This window comes from Cnephaeus nilssonii (genome assembly GCF_951640355.1).
Source record: "Cnephaeus nilssonii genome assembly, chromosome: X".
Classification (NCBI taxonomy): domain Eukaryota; kingdom Metazoa; phylum Chordata; class Mammalia; order Chiroptera; family Vespertilionidae; genus Cnephaeus; species Cnephaeus nilssonii.
This window is the reverse complement of record NC_137071.1, coordinates 9,745,752-9,762,592: the sequence shown is the minus strand read 5'-3', so window position 1 is coordinate 9,762,592 and position 16,841 is coordinate 9,745,752. Positions and strand designations below refer to the sequence as shown.

General features: G+C 32.5%; 1 protein-coding gene across 4 annotated transcripts in view; it reads right to left on the bottom strand.

Moving 5' to 3' along the window:
* The window catches only part of CNKSR2 (connector enhancer of kinase suppressor of Ras 2), a gene marked incomplete at its 3' end in the record, with an annotated part of 244,478 nt that overhangs the window by 93,019 nt on the left and 134,618 nt on the right, over window positions 1-16,841 (bottom strand). For all 4 annotated transcript variants that reach the window (XM_079765478.1, XM_079765479.1, XM_079765480.1 and 1 more), the window contains 2 exons: window positions 14,849-14,982; window positions 9,434-9,645 (listed from right to left, as the gene is read on the bottom strand). In XM_079765478.1, the coding sequence (XP_079621604.1) occupies window positions 9,434-9,645; window positions 14,849-14,982 (346 nt within the window). The remainder of the gene's footprint in view (window positions 1-9,433; window positions 9,646-14,848; window positions 14,983-16,841) is intronic.

Here is a 16,841-nt window from a genome sequence, read left to right as displayed (position 1 = left end):
ATATAAGGAGACTTGACTTTGGGTGGTGAGCACAAAATGCAATATATAGATGATATATTATAGAATTGCACACCTGAAACCTATATAATTTTATTAACCAACATCACCTGAATAAATAAATTAAAAATAAATAAATAAATAAGCAAATAAATAAATAAAATGGAACTTTTAATATTTAATGCCATGGATAATTGTATTTTGAACCAAAACATCATTTGTAAACATTCTACCAAGAGAACAAATCTGCGATACACATTGTAGTTCAGACAGATAGGTTTTTCTTAGTTAAAATGTTGTCAATATGCATAGAGATTATTCTACATTAGAGGGGTGTGGGAGGACCGAGAAGGATTCATATGATTTAAATATTGTCTAAGTGGCAAAAGAGTTCTAGGTATAAAATGAGCTATGCTAACGTAGTTTTGCCCCTTGCTGTGCTCAGCAATAAATGTGGACAAGAAAGATGACATGGGCATTATTTGGTTAAAAACATCCTGTTTTCAAGTTAGATAATTAGAAATTAAAGGAATTTGTTTTTTAAAAACCTTAGTAAATCATATTGTAATAGCTATGTACAGGCCGGGGGGTACTTAAAATATTAGGGGGAATTCTCTGTAAAGTATATGATTGTCTAACCACTATGTTGTGCACCTGAAACTAACACAGAATAATGTGAACAATAATGGAAAAAATATAGAAAATTGTATGTTATATGTTTTTCATCATTATAAAAAAACCTTAGTAAATCAGTGTCTTGAAAATCTTATCAACATATGGATGACAGTCACCATTTCTCATGAAAAGAAAAAGACAAGGATTAAGACCATCAACTGGAAGACTCTCAAATGAAACAAACAAAATGACATCTTGTAATAACTTTATAATTCCTTTCACACATTTTTGTCTTTGGGATCATGTTAGTCAGTGAAGTTAGCAAGAAAGGTTGAGATGAAAAAACTTAAGACACACCAAAGTTAATTTCTCAGGATTTCACTGATAATCAGTGTTGGAGTCAGTCCATGAATATAGACTTTCAACTTCCTATCCCAGAGCTCTTTTTACTACACTAATTTGATTTGGTGATGAATTTAAGACCATTGCATTTACAGAAAAATCCAATTCATCTTTATTCAAAAATAATTTGATGACATGGATTATTACTGCTTTTGTTTAGGTGTCCTCCCAGTTTTCAAATCTTGCAAAAAAAAAAAAATTCTGAAGAGCTAGCTAAAGAGCTAATGGAGGATTAGAGCATAAATTGTGGATGTAACTTTGTTGTCCATTCCATAAGGAAGGTGGAAAACAAATTGGTTTGACATTGCACTACTTCTAAAATAATGCTAAGTTGTCATATGTATATTTAAATGTCTGTATATTGTTTTAATTACTTGCTCTAATGTCTGCAGTCATTAAGGTAATCAGGGTGAAATTTTTAGTCATCTCTTCTTTAACAAGATTGGATATAACATTTGACATTTCCTATCCTCAAGGATCTATTTCTCCCATGATTTCTGGCAAATTGTTTTGCAGTGATACAAGGAGCCTGGAGTATAGAACACCATGCACACATCCTTCCAGTTAATATTACTTTGGTTGGGACTTTGTCAGAAATAAGATTTACTTTTAAAAATGGCTTTTCTGCAAGAACTAAATGAAGATGACATTCAACAAGCCATCTGTTAGGGCAGGCTTCAACTTAAGAATAGAAGTTTTTCCAAATGCTTATTTGGAACTTAAAATACAAAGAAAATTTATCATTGGTATATGGGTCTTTAAAAGGAGCTGCGAAAGTCTATTTCAGCGTTTTCTAAAGTATATTCCATCAAGCATTAGTCCCATTCAACGGTTAATAAGTATTTTGTGACCAAAACAAAAAAATTAAATGCACAAATACATTTGGAAAACAATAAGCTAAACCAAATTCAACAACTTTCAAACCCTTTGGTATATGTTAATGTGCACTTATTGATCTCCAAGAGAGGGGAAAAATCTGCACAGCTTCTGAATCTTATTTAACCACATAATCTATTCCTTTCACAAAGATTCTCTTTCAGAACTAGTAATCTGAAGAACATATTTAGGAAAATGCTGGATTATATAAACCACATTGTGATTTGAGAGCTAACACTAAAGACAATGGGTCCCTTCCTGTGCCAGCATTTGTCGTGATTAGGTTTTGTATTGTAGAGCAGGGTAGGTCATCCCAGATACTCACAACCTTACACTATTCTTGGAATAAAAACAAAAGGGCAAATGACCCTATGTTGTACAAGGGCTGTTTGATTTTCTAGTCATAGTTACCTGCTTCTGTATCCAATTTGTCTGCAGTTCATTCTTCTTAAATTAGCTAGGGTTTCTCAACAGTAGAACTTGCCACTTTGGACTGGATCGTTATTGTTGGGAGCCATCCTGCACCATTTGTTGCGCACATTCTATGTAGGATGTTGAAATGACATCCTGAGCCTCTACCCACTAGATGCCAGCAGCACCTCCACCTCCAGATATGACAACTACAAATGTCTTCAGAAATTGCCAAATGTGCTCTGGGGGGCAATACTGACCCAGCTGAAAATCACTGAATGAGAATATTTCTATTATTTCCTATTTTGTCTTTAAGGGAAGCACTATTTCACCTAGTTCGTATCTTTCTGTTGATTAATTTATTTGAAGAGTTTCTTTTTTTCCTCTGATAGCTGTATCAGCTTTGTTGATTTGATTTGCTAATCTTTCCATTTTGTCCACATATGAATACTCTGGAACTTCATTAAAAGTTTTTTTCTTATTCTTACTGTTTATTCATTATTTAGTAGCTTCAGTTGCTTTCAGGGTGATCTCTTCTTGCCAAGTTTCATTTATTTTAGAAACTACAACTATTTTATTGATAATACATACTATTATATCTCCCTCTATTGCTTTTTAGCAACTAATCTTAATCTTTAACAACGTATGGGGTCTGAATTGTTAGAATTCTGATGCTATGAGGTTATAAAAAGGTCCTTCTGTCCAGCATATGAACTATTAATTTCCATAATGGAAATTAAAAAAACACACACAACAACCTTGGATCATGGCAGTTTCTAGTGTTATTAGCTATTTGAATACTCCTCCTTCTACTTTTCAAAACCAAACCAAAGAAAGTGACAAACTCTATTCACATGTCTTTTAATTGATATTATTTGAATGGCTAGTTATTGGGTAGTTAGAGGGACCAAACTGAGGAAATACTTCCAGCCCTTTGTCCTTTATTAAGCCCCTCCACAGGAGAGGAGAAAATGTTAATTTGATCCATCAGCATTTGATAATCTTTGGGACTTATTTATTTATCTTCACCCAAGGATATTTTTCCATTGGTTTTTAGAGACAGAGCAAGACAGAGAAATATCAATGTGAAAGAAATGCATTGATTGGTAGCCTCCTGCACATGCCCCGACTAGAGCCCGGGCTGGGGAGAAGCCTGTAACCAAGGTATGCGCTCTTGACCGGAATCAAACCCGGGACCCATCAGTCCTCAGGCCTACGCTCTATCCACTGAGCAAACCGGCTAGGGTGGGACATTTTTATTTATGAGCAGCAACAATTTTTATGCCATTTAAGCATGCTTTCTTGCACCCTTTCTATGAGTCAAGAACCGTGCTAAGTATTTGACATACATCTCTAACTTAATCCTCAAAAACACTGACTATCCCATTTTACAGATAAGGAAACAAAAACATAGTGAGGTTAAGGCTGAAGTTCAAGGTCAATCAATTATTAAAGGCCAACCTGTGACACCAAATTCTGGTCTTTCTATGTGACCTCAAAACTCATGTTCTAATATTTTTATCCATAGAATTACACAAATTAAGAAAGAGTACCTTATCTAGGTGATAACACTAATTTTTACATTAGGAACAGACTATTTTCTATTTCTATGCCAAAATATTGCTGAACTAGTTTTCCATCAAATACATGGTCCCTTATCAATATCAGCTTGATGTTCAAAATTATTCTGTGAAGCTAACATACAGTCTTTATGAAATGTATTACATAAATCAAAAGAAACTGAATTCCTATAAGTATGGTATACATCTCATATTCCTGCATTTTTAATTCAGTAATTCATATCTCTATTAGTTCTGATTTGAAAGTGGGATATTTTACTTGAATACAGAAATTTTCTGTGGTTATAACCCTATTTTCTTTTTTCTCCAGCATAGCTGATAAATGACAGCTGGATATTTACCTGATAAGGAGGACAATTTATGTTAGAAAATCACAGGAAAGACAGTAGCCTTGTAGCCAGAAATAAATAAATAAATGTGAATGTATTATATATAATTGATACTTTAAGAAATGTTTGAAACAATGCTATTAATTATAATTTAACTGCCCAAAAGATAGAATGAAGTTGTAAGACAAAAAGGAAGGAGATACTGAAGTATGATCATATAACCTGGAACCTATAGACAATATCCTCCCCTCACACTGATAAAACTCAGTTTACAGTGTCATTGCCCATAGGCCCTCCATATCTATTCATGTGGCTAAAAGGGACATGGTACTTCGTTTTTTAGTGCAAAATGTTCAGGTGTAATGTTACAGAAATTAATTTTTCTCAATGCACAATGTGCACAATAGCATTTATGAGGAGCAGTTCTAAAATACTGGCTTTGCATGTATTCATCTGCTTTTTGTGAGGTCTTGGATTTTTCATAAATCAGAAAAGGTCTGGATTCTTTCAAACCAATACTCTTCTGTGATATTATAGTAAAAAACATGCTTTCCTCCTATTATTATAAAATATGACTACTCATGGCCACAAAGGGACTCAGCTAACTATGCTAGCCTTTTAGCAGGTTTATCTGTATAGAAATGTGCTATGATGGAATAGCAAGGGCAAGTAGTGCCTGAATAGTGAAAAGGGAAAGCTGATGGGAGATACTACCATACTGAAAAGTTGCCAAGCAACTGATCTAATCAAATTTGAGCCTTTATCTTTGAAACATGAGCAGATGAGACCAAATAGTTAAAGTGATTTAATGCTGTCATGCCCCCCTTTTTTACTGCCACATTAAAGTTTCATTTTTTATTGAACTCTTTATTCATCCCATCTTATTCTTCAAAGAATTTAAAATGGCTGACACTGTTATTATTATTTATATGTTGAGATTTAAAAAATATGTTTTTATTGATTTCAGAGAGAAGGGAAGGGAGAGATAGATAGAAATATCAATGAGAGAGAAACATCAATTGTCTGCCTCCTGCACGCCCCCTACTGGGGATCGAGCCCACAATCTGGGCATATGCCTTTAACTGGGAATTGAACTGGTGACCTCTTGGTTCATGGGTCGATGTTCAACCGCTGAGCTATCCTGGCCAGGCTATAAGTTGAGATCTTTAAGTTTATTTTTCCAGCTTTATTGAGGTATATTTGACAAATAAGATGTATAAATTTAAGGTATACAGTGTGATGATTTGATATACATATCCATTGTGAAATGACTATCACAATCAAGCTATTTAACACACCCGTCACCTTATATAGTTACCCCTTTTTTTGTGGTGGGAACAGTTAAGATCTATTGTCGTAGCAACACTAAAGTTTCTATGTAATAAAGACAACAGCAAAAATAAATACCTAGCACATACTGGCCACTTTCTAGGCAATTTATAGTGTATTATCATTCAATTCTCACAAAAGTCTATGAGGCAGATTTTATCATCTTCGTTTAACAAATGAGAAAACTGTGGCCTAGAGGAATATCTCCAGGCCACATTAGAGTAATTACAAGGCAGATAGGATTACCAAGTAGGGCTGATACGACAACTAATGCTAGTGACCACTTATCTAAGTTTCTTCCCCTACTGTATTTGTGTTTCCAGAAGTTATTCTTGTCTACCTTTTTAGGAAAGTAAAACCTATTTTATGCTAAAATCAAAACAAAACAAAAAAAACCCTATTTTATGTACTCTGATTTAAAAAGGACACAACACATTGTTGATAATTTTACTCCTCAATTTAGCCATCTTTTCCTAAGGTCTGTCAAGGCCATGTCTATGTAAATGCATGTTTATTATAGTGCCAGTAAATACCAAAGAACAGAGACAAGAACATACAAAATCAGACCAAGTTCTTTTTGCTTGAAATCAAATGTTTGAATTTGGAAAGAGTAATGCAATTTTTGGATATTATTTTCCTAAAATTTAGCAAATTATCTTCATTACATTTAGTCACCTAGTACCACTGGCAGAATCAACAAATATCCATGGGTACTTAATCCCAGCTCTATCACTTACTAGTTGGGTAAGTTATTTAACCCATCTGTAAAATAAAGATTCCATTAGTTTCTACTTCATATTGTTGTTGTAAAGATTAAATAGATTCACACCTTCTAAAAGCTTAGAACAGTGCCTGGCATATATAAAAGCTTAACAAGTATTATTTACTTACTTTCTAGAAGGGCCATCTACTGTTGATCCATATTGTACTTATCTAATAGCTTAGGGCAAATAACTGTTCTTTAAACTCACTCTTAGGAACAGAGCTGTCCTAAATATTTTTATCTTATATAACTTACTTTAAAATATGAATGTACTAAGAGAATATAATAAGTACATATATATTTAATCAAGAGCACATATTAGGTACTATGTTATATTTCTCCTTTGCTTCTCAAAATCCTGTCTACACTCTTATAATCAAAACTCTAAACCTCTCTGAGTGATATGGAAGTTAATAGGAGAGTAATGATGACTAAGTTCACATACTTCATGTTAAGAGCATTTATGACTAAGAACTAAGTAGAACATTGTCAGGCTAAAGGACTTATGTACTGCATTTTCAGGTGTCATGCAAGTGCTAACAAGCTAAATTACTATAATTTCCAGAAAATATCAAGTGTGAACTTTTTTGTACTTTAGTTTTTTGTGGCAATGTATTTCAGCAGGATAATGTATTTTGATTTTCATTATGTTTAAATCCAAGAGAACATTGTCACCCTTAGGATCAATGTAACGGGACCACTTTATAGGTTAAATAAGTTGTCATCAATATTTGTTATGAACGTTTGATCTAATTTGTATTGGGGACTTGGGGTCCAGGCTGAGAGATTGATATGAACCCTCAGATGACAGACCCAGGTTTGAGAAGTTGCCAGGTATTTGGTGGGGATAACTAGCATTTAGAAACCCTGAATGATGACTATTTATCATTAAAAACTCAGCATAAATATCACTTCTATTTATGTGATTTCCCAGGCAGACTCTGGAGCTAAGCTCCTGGGCTACTGCAGAACTTTGTTCACATTCCTACTTACCTAGAGTGACTGCAATGCATCTCTTTATTTTTCTTTTCTCTGGGTTATGTCTTCCTTCCAAGGAAGATATATGTTTTATTCACCTTTGTATCATCAGTGCCTGGCAGATTTTATGTATGAACTAGAGGCCCGATGCACGAAATTCGTGCAAGGGGCTTGGCCCTCGCAGCCCCAGCTGCCTCGGCCCTCTCAGTCCTGGCTGCCTCATGGCCCAGCTGCCTCGCGGCCCTGCCCCCCCCCCCCCGCCCACTGGTCTTTCTGAAAGGCTGTTCTGGAAGGTCATTCCGGAAGGTTGTTCCGCCACCAGGTCTAATTAGCATATTATCTCTTTATTATATAGGATTATATAGGATAAGTTAACAAATGAGTCAGTCTTTGGAAAAATTATGGCCACTAATTCATGTGTGTGACAGGTAGGTTTTATTACTTAATATCTGATTTTTTAAAAGGCAAATACATTACACTGCTAGTTACTTGGAACATTCTCCATTGAAGGTTCAGATTATATTTTAGGTTACAAAGTTAAAAAATTTCAGGATCAAAAGTAAAAGAACTATTTTTTTTTTACTTCCTATCCCTCTTTCAAGCATATATACATTTCTTTTCTCCTAGGTTGTTTATAAAAATACATGAAATACATGTAGGATATCTATATTTTCTAAAATTTAAATAGTATTCTATTTTATTGGGAGAAATATGATTTGTTTAAACTGTAGTCTGAAGGGATAAACATATCTTTTATAAAGCTATCAGTAATCAAATTTATGTGGTGATTACAATTTCTTCTTAAACATTTTTATCTTCTTCAACATAAGTAGAAAATAGCCAGAAAATTCTGGGACATATAAAAAAAGGAAAAGTTGGTATATAGTACTGACTAATAATAGGTATTCAATAAGTGCTTATGGAATGAATGAATAAAAATAATAATCTTATGTAATTGATCAGGGGTAGGGATAATAAAGATGGCAGGCTTCTGTATTACAACGGTTTAAAATACAGTAGGGGGGGAAAGCAAAGCTACAAATATGTTCAAATTATGACAGTTCAAAATAAACGCCACCAAAGTAGTATGAAGATCTATGCTATAAAATATCATTGCTTATTCTTATGATAGAAAAACACATTCACAGAGAATAACACAAAGGAAGACAAGCATGGTTACTAATCTTTAGGATCATTTTGAGCAAAACTTTTCATATGTAATTATTACCAAAGAGCTGTAAGGAAATAAGGCATGTGTATGAAGATAAGTGATGACCAATATTTTGGGACCACAGGAGGGAGGCATTTGGCCACTGTGGACAAGTAAGGGGGACAGGTGGAAAGGGAGAATTAAAATTTCCTTCTGCTCAGCTCCCACTGATTAAGTCTGGACTAATCAGCAAGGATCCTGTCCTTCCCCAAGTATAAGTTCCTCACTAAACATGGTTAGTTTGAAAACTGGAAAGGGAGTAGCATAGACTTCCAATTAAATCTGTTCATTCTTGTTATAGGATGAGAGACTTTATTCAGTACTTTAACTTTAGGCAACGTTCTCTGCCAATATTTTAGAAAAATAGGAGTCAAAGCTAAAAACAAAAAATCCCACAAAACTCTAGGGACATGGTCATTCCAGGTGCATCTTTGCTTTAAATAGTGTGTTCTTCCTAATTAAAATCCAGTTCCACTCAAGCTTTGCAGCTTCTTAAAAAAGACAAATATAGAGATGAAATTTCCCCTCAGAAAAGCCTATCTAAAGATTTTTTAAATTCCTGAGGAATAAGGACACAATTTTATTTTCAATAAGCCATTTCAATAGCAGATTTACAATTAAAAAAGGATAAAAACACACTTTGAATTATTCCAATTTGGCAACATCTGACATATAAAAATTTCCTGTAATTAGAAAAGGTTTCCACACATCATTAATGAGCTAAAATGCTATCTACTATTCTTGCTTACTCTTTGGAAAATTTAGAATAAGTTTAGATGGCATGCCTCACATTGTTGAAAGTTCACTTATAAGCACATGACAGACACAGATCAATTACAAATATAAAAGCTATCAAATAATTTTCATAACTCAAAAGCCCATGAAAAGAAATGAAAATCCCCATTCCAAACATATGTTCTTATGTCAACTTAAGAACTCTTACCATAAGTCGGGGTGCTTTCTCGTCTTCCTTGACTACTTGATCTTCCTTTTTCATATTCATAGCAATACAAGACAGTATCTTCCTCAACAATATTAAATCTCTTTCGATATTCCTGATCCAGAAATGAATTTGGTGATTCAGATCCCTTATGCACAGGCTTGCCCACCATATGTCCTCTGAGGTCTTCACAAGGAAGGTTTCCTTTTTCATCCCTAAAGAAAGGGTGAGGGAGAAAAATGTAGGAAAGTGTTAGGGTGGTAAAATGGCTGAGAATGTCTAAAATAGTAATAATATCCTTCCCATGCACTATATCTTCTCATCTTTCCAAACTTTGTGGTTTATAGGGCAATTTTTAACTATTCCTATTTTGTAGAAAAAAAATGCTGAGGCTTAGAGAGATTAAATGAGTTGCCTGAATGTCACAAAGGTAATAAATGACACTTCCAGACATGGGTCATAGATCTTTTAACTCCTGCCCTAGTCCATTTTCACTGCTCTCTGCCATATAAAGGAAATCACCTTAGCACACAAATTGCGTTTAGTGTTCAAGACGGTAGGAAATGTTAAAAATCTAACTTTCTTTTGCCAGTTTACCTAGTTGGTTCACATATCTGCACTGCTTAAAAACAAAAATGTGTTCAAGAACAAATGCCTCTGTAAGGACACTGTGGCTTTAAAAACCAAATCAGTACTAAATAAACTGATATTATAAGAATGTCAAGTAGCTTGTTATTAACTTAAAATACACCTTAATGAAAATACTCTCAGTACTTAAAATTCTATGTATCTCATTTAATAGTAAATACATATATTCACAGAATTCATTCCAAATGGAAAATTTTATTACATATCCATATAGAGTTTAAGAATGGGATTAAAGATGATGGCAAATTATTAACCAGTGTTACCCCAATAAATGTAATAAAAAAGTTAGGTAGAGAACAATGTTTGTACTATCCTCCTTTCTTTTTGTAAGAAAGGTGAAAGGGAATATTAATGTAAATATCTAGTTTTGCTTATATTTTCAAGAAATATGGAAGGATAAAACATACTAATAAAAACTAATTTTTATGGGGAAGGAAAGGGAAAATCTGGGCGGAACAGGGGTGAAAACATTTACTTTAATGTATTTTTTATATAGTTTTGAATTTGGAGCCATGTAAATGTTTTGAATAATTAAAATTCAATAAAAAAGAAAAAAAAGATGGCAAGTTGATTTTTTTCTTCTATAGGAATCTAAAAAGAAAGTTCTCTAATAATTTATGAAACCCCTAAATCTTACTTATTGTATTACTCACACGGTCCAGATGATTGGGCCCTAATGAGTGGTATTTTGGTAGAAATATTTCACTTAGTTTTGATTATATCGAACCTTGTTTATCTTACATGTTTAACTGACTAGCTATGAAATTTTTGTTAGAAAAGCTTGTGTTTTAGAATAGGACTATAGATGTAAATCCAATGTTTCTTCCCTTGTCGGTCATTAATTTTATTTCTTCCTAATTCATAATTGTTTCCTATTTTTATGCTAAAGAGCGACATCAATGCTATCAAAGCAGATAAAATTTAATTTTATGTCAAGTGCCAACACTTGAAATCTTAAATCAACCGAACAAATCTTAAATAAATAGAACAAATCTTATAATAGTACAGATAAAAATAAGGAATTTTGCATTTCATCTTGCATCTTATAAAATGGTGATGAGCTTCTAAATTGAATCCAAAATATGAGTTTCAATTCAGCACAATACTATGCTTGTATCCATATGCAAATGTTTAGGTTAGGTGTGTCCGAATGAAACTATATTCCTAGTATTTGAAATATGTGGAAAATAGTAAATAATATTCTCAAGACAGACTGAGTTGGCAAATTTTCTTATGTACTTAACTCATCACAAGGTGAAATTGCCATTTACATTGCCATTCACTCTTGTATTTTTAAAATAAAGTGTTGCTTATTCCCAAGTCGTAACTATATAGTTCTTAGGCAGTATAAAGAAAATAAATATAAAATCCAGGCAGAATTTTATTTTCAGCTAGCTAAAAACGTTTCCTGCACAAATTGCCTGGTACGTATGTATGTATGTGTGTGTGTGTGTGTGTGTGTGTGTGTGTGTGTATGTATATATATATATATATATATATATATATATATATATATATATATATATATATTTTACTGTTTTAGTCCTCTATCAAAAAGAAATAGACACTGCAATTAGTTTGGAAATAGCCCTAACAAAGTAGTGGCACTGGAAGAGGGTTATACTTATTTATAAATGGGCAGACTTTTCTATCATGCCAGTGACATAACTGTTAATGCAGCTTGATATAGGAGGGTGACTAGGCCCTAGTTAAATTCACCATGCTCTAATTATAGGGGTACACCTGTGGCAGAAAATTGGAAGGGCTGGTATTACTTATACTATAATGAAATGAAAGAGGAACCTTTTACCAGCAAGGAAGATTTATTAAACACATTTATATGTCATTCACTCAAATAAAGTTGAATTTTAAAAAGTAAAAACCAAAAACAAACTTTGCAAAAAAATGAATTGATATACATATTGTGTATATAAATTTGTGTGTCTATATATGTATTCACACCATAATCCCCTGAATAACTAAATGTATTACTTAATTTTGCTGTAAAGATTAAAATATATATTTTTCATATTTAACTTGTTTATTTGTATAATTAGTATATATTTTTGCTAATTGTATATATGCAATCTGGAAAATGCAGAATTGAATAAAGAATCTAACTTTGCAGAAAAAAATACAAGTAATATTTGGAGTATTTTCTTCCCTTTTTTAAATGTTAGATAGCTATACACATATTAATAAGTCTAAAGTTTTTCTCTAAAAGGGATCTTATAGAACAACTGAAAAGTTAGAGTATTACTTTAGTGGACTTTATATTTAATGGCTCACTGTAAAATTCACAAGAGAAATTAGTGCTTAAATGTCACAGTTGTGCAAAGACCTATAAATTCTTGATTTTCATCTTAAAAAAGCACTATCAACTATGATAATGAAACTTTATATACTCATAAGTCATATGTATAAACTGACAAAATTTCACTCACTTCACATACATGAGTGATTTCTCTTTTAGCGATAAGATCACTTTTGTAACCACATTTATTTTTTCTGGAATAAATGCGTTAAAAGAAATAATCATATGAAAAAAAATCTACCTAATTTGACAAGTAGGCCTACCATTTTTAAGGGTCTCTTTTTTATTTTAAGACTAGAGGCCCGATGCACGAAATTCATGCAAGAGTATGCCTTCTTTCCCCAGCTGCCAGCACCAGCTTCCCTCCAGCACCTGGGACCTGGGCTTCCCTTGCAGCCCGGCTTAGTCTGGAAGGACATCTGGTCTAATTAGCATATTACGCTTTTATTATTATAGATGAGAAAATTTGTATTATTTATAATTCAAATTAACACCAAAATGCTTATGCTACACAGAACAAACTTTTTAATATAGAAAAAAACAAATGTTCTGATGAATTAAATTAGGTGAACCACACTCATAATCAAAATGAGAAAATTGAAAAAAAGTGCCAAGTTTGTATCTATAAAAAGAATGACAACTTCAAAAACTTCTATAACTATCATTTCAAGTCAAAACAGAAAATGCTGATGATTTATACAAGATGGTAGCACACAGGAACTCTGATGTATGGATTGTTTTGACTATGCTATATAAAATGACTGTGTGACTGAGCAATTAATAATTTGATTCAAAATATATTTAGAATATTGTGTTAAATTACACACTAGACTACAAATTAATTAAAATGAGACAATACATTCTAATTATGAATTTTACTGAAAAGTATGAAGCTTTCAAACAATACTGACAAAAAAGTAATGCTATATTGATGCCTCAACCTCTTATATTATACAGTATTTTTCAATAGCATGTCCAAATTTTTTATTGATTTCTATATATTTCCTTAGTCATATCTACACCATTCCCTGAAGAGAGAACTGTTATCATTTTACTCCTTTGTCTTCTGAAGTGTATTTTAAATACTTTCTGTCTAGGAAACATGTTCTTTAAAACAAGTTCCATCCTAGCCAAGGCAAAAGGAAAGAACATTTAAAAACACTGCAGAGATTTGATAAAAACATCTTCTGATGTTTATTTGTATATGTAGCTCTCTGAATAAGGCTTCTTAATCATTTGCAGTAAAATAAAACAAACTCAAAAGATTCATTTCCTATTTGATACACACATGCTTTTATTGCTCTTCATGCAAGAGTATTCAGAAAGTCAGACACTATCTTAATAGAATTAAAATGCAGTTTGTGTTTGACTAGGATATCAGATAGATTTTTATATCTGGTTGTAAATTTAACACAAGACTGTAAATTATATCATAAATATTTGTGGAATCTCAGCTTAGTAAATTACATCTTCTCATAAAATACTTCCCCACAGCTACATTTAATTCTCAAAAATAAAAATGAAAATGTTTATAAAACTGACTATAGTTTTATTACCAAATGACAACACAGTATTTGCAAAAATGCCATGTTGTCATGTAGCATTTAGATCATAAAAATGTCAGTACCATCATATCTAATAGAATGAAACATTAGGTGTACCAATGAATAATAAAAATTAATAAAAACAAGGTATTTTAGTTCTTTTATAAATAAAAGAAATTTAATATTAATTATGTCTTGAAAACAAGATACCTTAAATTATTGTTTTTGAATGACTGCACAACTAATTTAAAAACCGAATCAAATTCTTTGTGATTGGTAGTAACTGTCCCTTTTGTACTGGTCCTTTCCCATAACTTTGTATTTCAGAAAGATGGGTATCAGAATGCTTTTGGACAAAATGCTTTATGGCACTAAGTTCTATTCTTCCATATCTTCCAGGAATTTCTAGTAGGAATTTGGAAATGAAATGGGGACACGGCCTCAAGAAATCTGGAACATAGACTTTAAAGGCAAGCCATTTTCTTGCAAACTCTCTAATTATCTACATTTAAGAAGTTATAAAAGTTATCTATAACTTTCTCTTCTAGAAAAAAATATATGACATGTTTCAACGTAACCTAAGATTTCTAGGGGCTTCTTTGCCAAAGAGCCTCACTTATATCTTACTTATTAAAATAACCCTAATTATTATTTAATAGTATTTTACTATTCTTTACTATTATATGAGATGTTTATAAGATATTTAATGCTTATTAAGTGTTCAATACATATTAATTAGTTAGTAACCAAAATGCATTCTCTGTAATGCAATGATTTTTCTAGAATATGTTCAAATTCCCACCTGAGAAACTATTCAAGTTGTTCCTTGAGAATTTACTTCACAGTTTACATGCCATTGGGTTAGTCTTTGGATAGAAGCTTCCTAGAACAACATGATGATTAGTTTTATACCTGGGAATATATGGTTCTGCAGGAGGAGGGGGGATGTAGAGATCCTGGAGAGCAGAACTGTCTCTTTTGGTGGGTGTACTGATGGTGCTGGAAGGCGTGGCAACACTGCTTGTGGGACTTCTAGGTATAAGAGGCTGGTTAAAATGAAAAAGAAAATACATACACACACAAACAACACACAAAACAACAACAACAACAACAACAACAACAACAACGACAGAGTTATCATCTTAAAATTATCTATTTCTGCATAGTTTTTGAGCTTGGCTGAAAGAAAAAAGCATGTTATTTATCACAGGGATATTCCTTTGAATCTCCAAACACAGATAGTTTATTACTTTAGAGGTTTCTACTTAGTTCCCAACTCACCTTATTATACGGTATAACCATATTTATATATTACTATGCAGTGTTTCATAATGAGAAGATTTATGTCACAGTCAGAAACTTATTAAAATTAAATTTGCTTTGTTAGAATCCCTTCTTTTAAAAAAAGGTAATAAAGAGTAACTTTCAAAAGAATTAGCTTATTCAAATCCCGATTGATATATTAGAAAGGTATTTCAGAATCCCCCCCCCCCCGCAAGATACACCATACTCCTAAATTAGCAGAATGTCACAGATTCTCAGAAAAGGTTACAAAAATGGACCATGAAAGGCCAATACGAGAGAGTATTTTTCTAGGAAAACCTACTTTTTAAAAGTAAATGTAAACACAACTATCTTCTTAAAGTCATTTTATGGTACATCTTCAAAAGTATAGTGATTAGTGTGACACAAACATTTCACCTTTTCACACATTTATCATTGTTTAAAATAATCCGTAGTTGCAAATCTAGAAAACTCATTTTCATGCCTGTATTTAAGTCTAAGCTTTTAAAAATTAAGATGGTATATATACTAAATCAAACGATACATCAGGATGCATTAACTTAAGAGCACTCCCAATTCTAAGCTTCAAAACTGATCTTGTGGTTCGAGAAATTATCCTAAAGTGAAACAAAAATTCACAAATTTTCATGTTTATCTTACAGGTCTTACTGATTAGCGAAATATAGAATAACATGAAAAGTAAGCATTTTAGTGCAATTGCAAATATAAAAATAATGATCACAAAATGATCTGTATCGTCACATGACCAGATGTCATTTTAGCCAGTATGAAAACAATTTGAGTATATCTATATAGACCTACAGTCTATAGCTGGACACTCAAAAATGGCATATTACAACTATTTTATATTGTGACAATCCTTTCATACAGATAAAAAAATATGTTTTAAAAAGCCAAGTATAAGTACAATGTAGGTCACTAGGGTAGGCTACATAGTTTGTAACTCAGTGCACAGTTTTTACCTTCTTTGCTACACAGCTCACCTTAATAACTTGAAATCACACACTCTGCCAAAATGATGGTTATGCTTTAGACTATGTGAAATAGAAATTAAAGACAGAAGGGGTAAATAATTGACCAGTTATTTTGGGACTCTATAATATGATGTAAAAAAGTCAGAAGATTTATATGTTGAAGGATTTTGAGATATTAAGGAAATACACAGTAAAGACTGATGTTTAACTATGCTGATTTTGGAACAGTTTCCAGTAAAACTGTGTGTCTTTTAGTAATAAAAGTCTTGGCAATGGGAAATCCTGAAATTATATACATAATAAGGAGCCACCTGCACAAATGAACACCACGAAGCTGGAGGAAATAATTGTATTCTAAGGATGTACTACATGCCTCTTCTACAGATCTTTGAATAACGGGTTCTTTACAACAAGTATTTAGACATATTATACACGTATAATCATTGTGATTGACTCTGTTTATAACTGTTTTCCTCTCTGTCAGGACATGATCAAGAGTATTTTATTCTGCCTGGACTATTACCAGGATTGTCTACCTAGTGTACTTATGCCTTTCCCCTCCCAGGAAATTTAAATATTAGCCATGTCAACTTCCTTTAAATTGCTATTTTTTCTAGATTTCTATT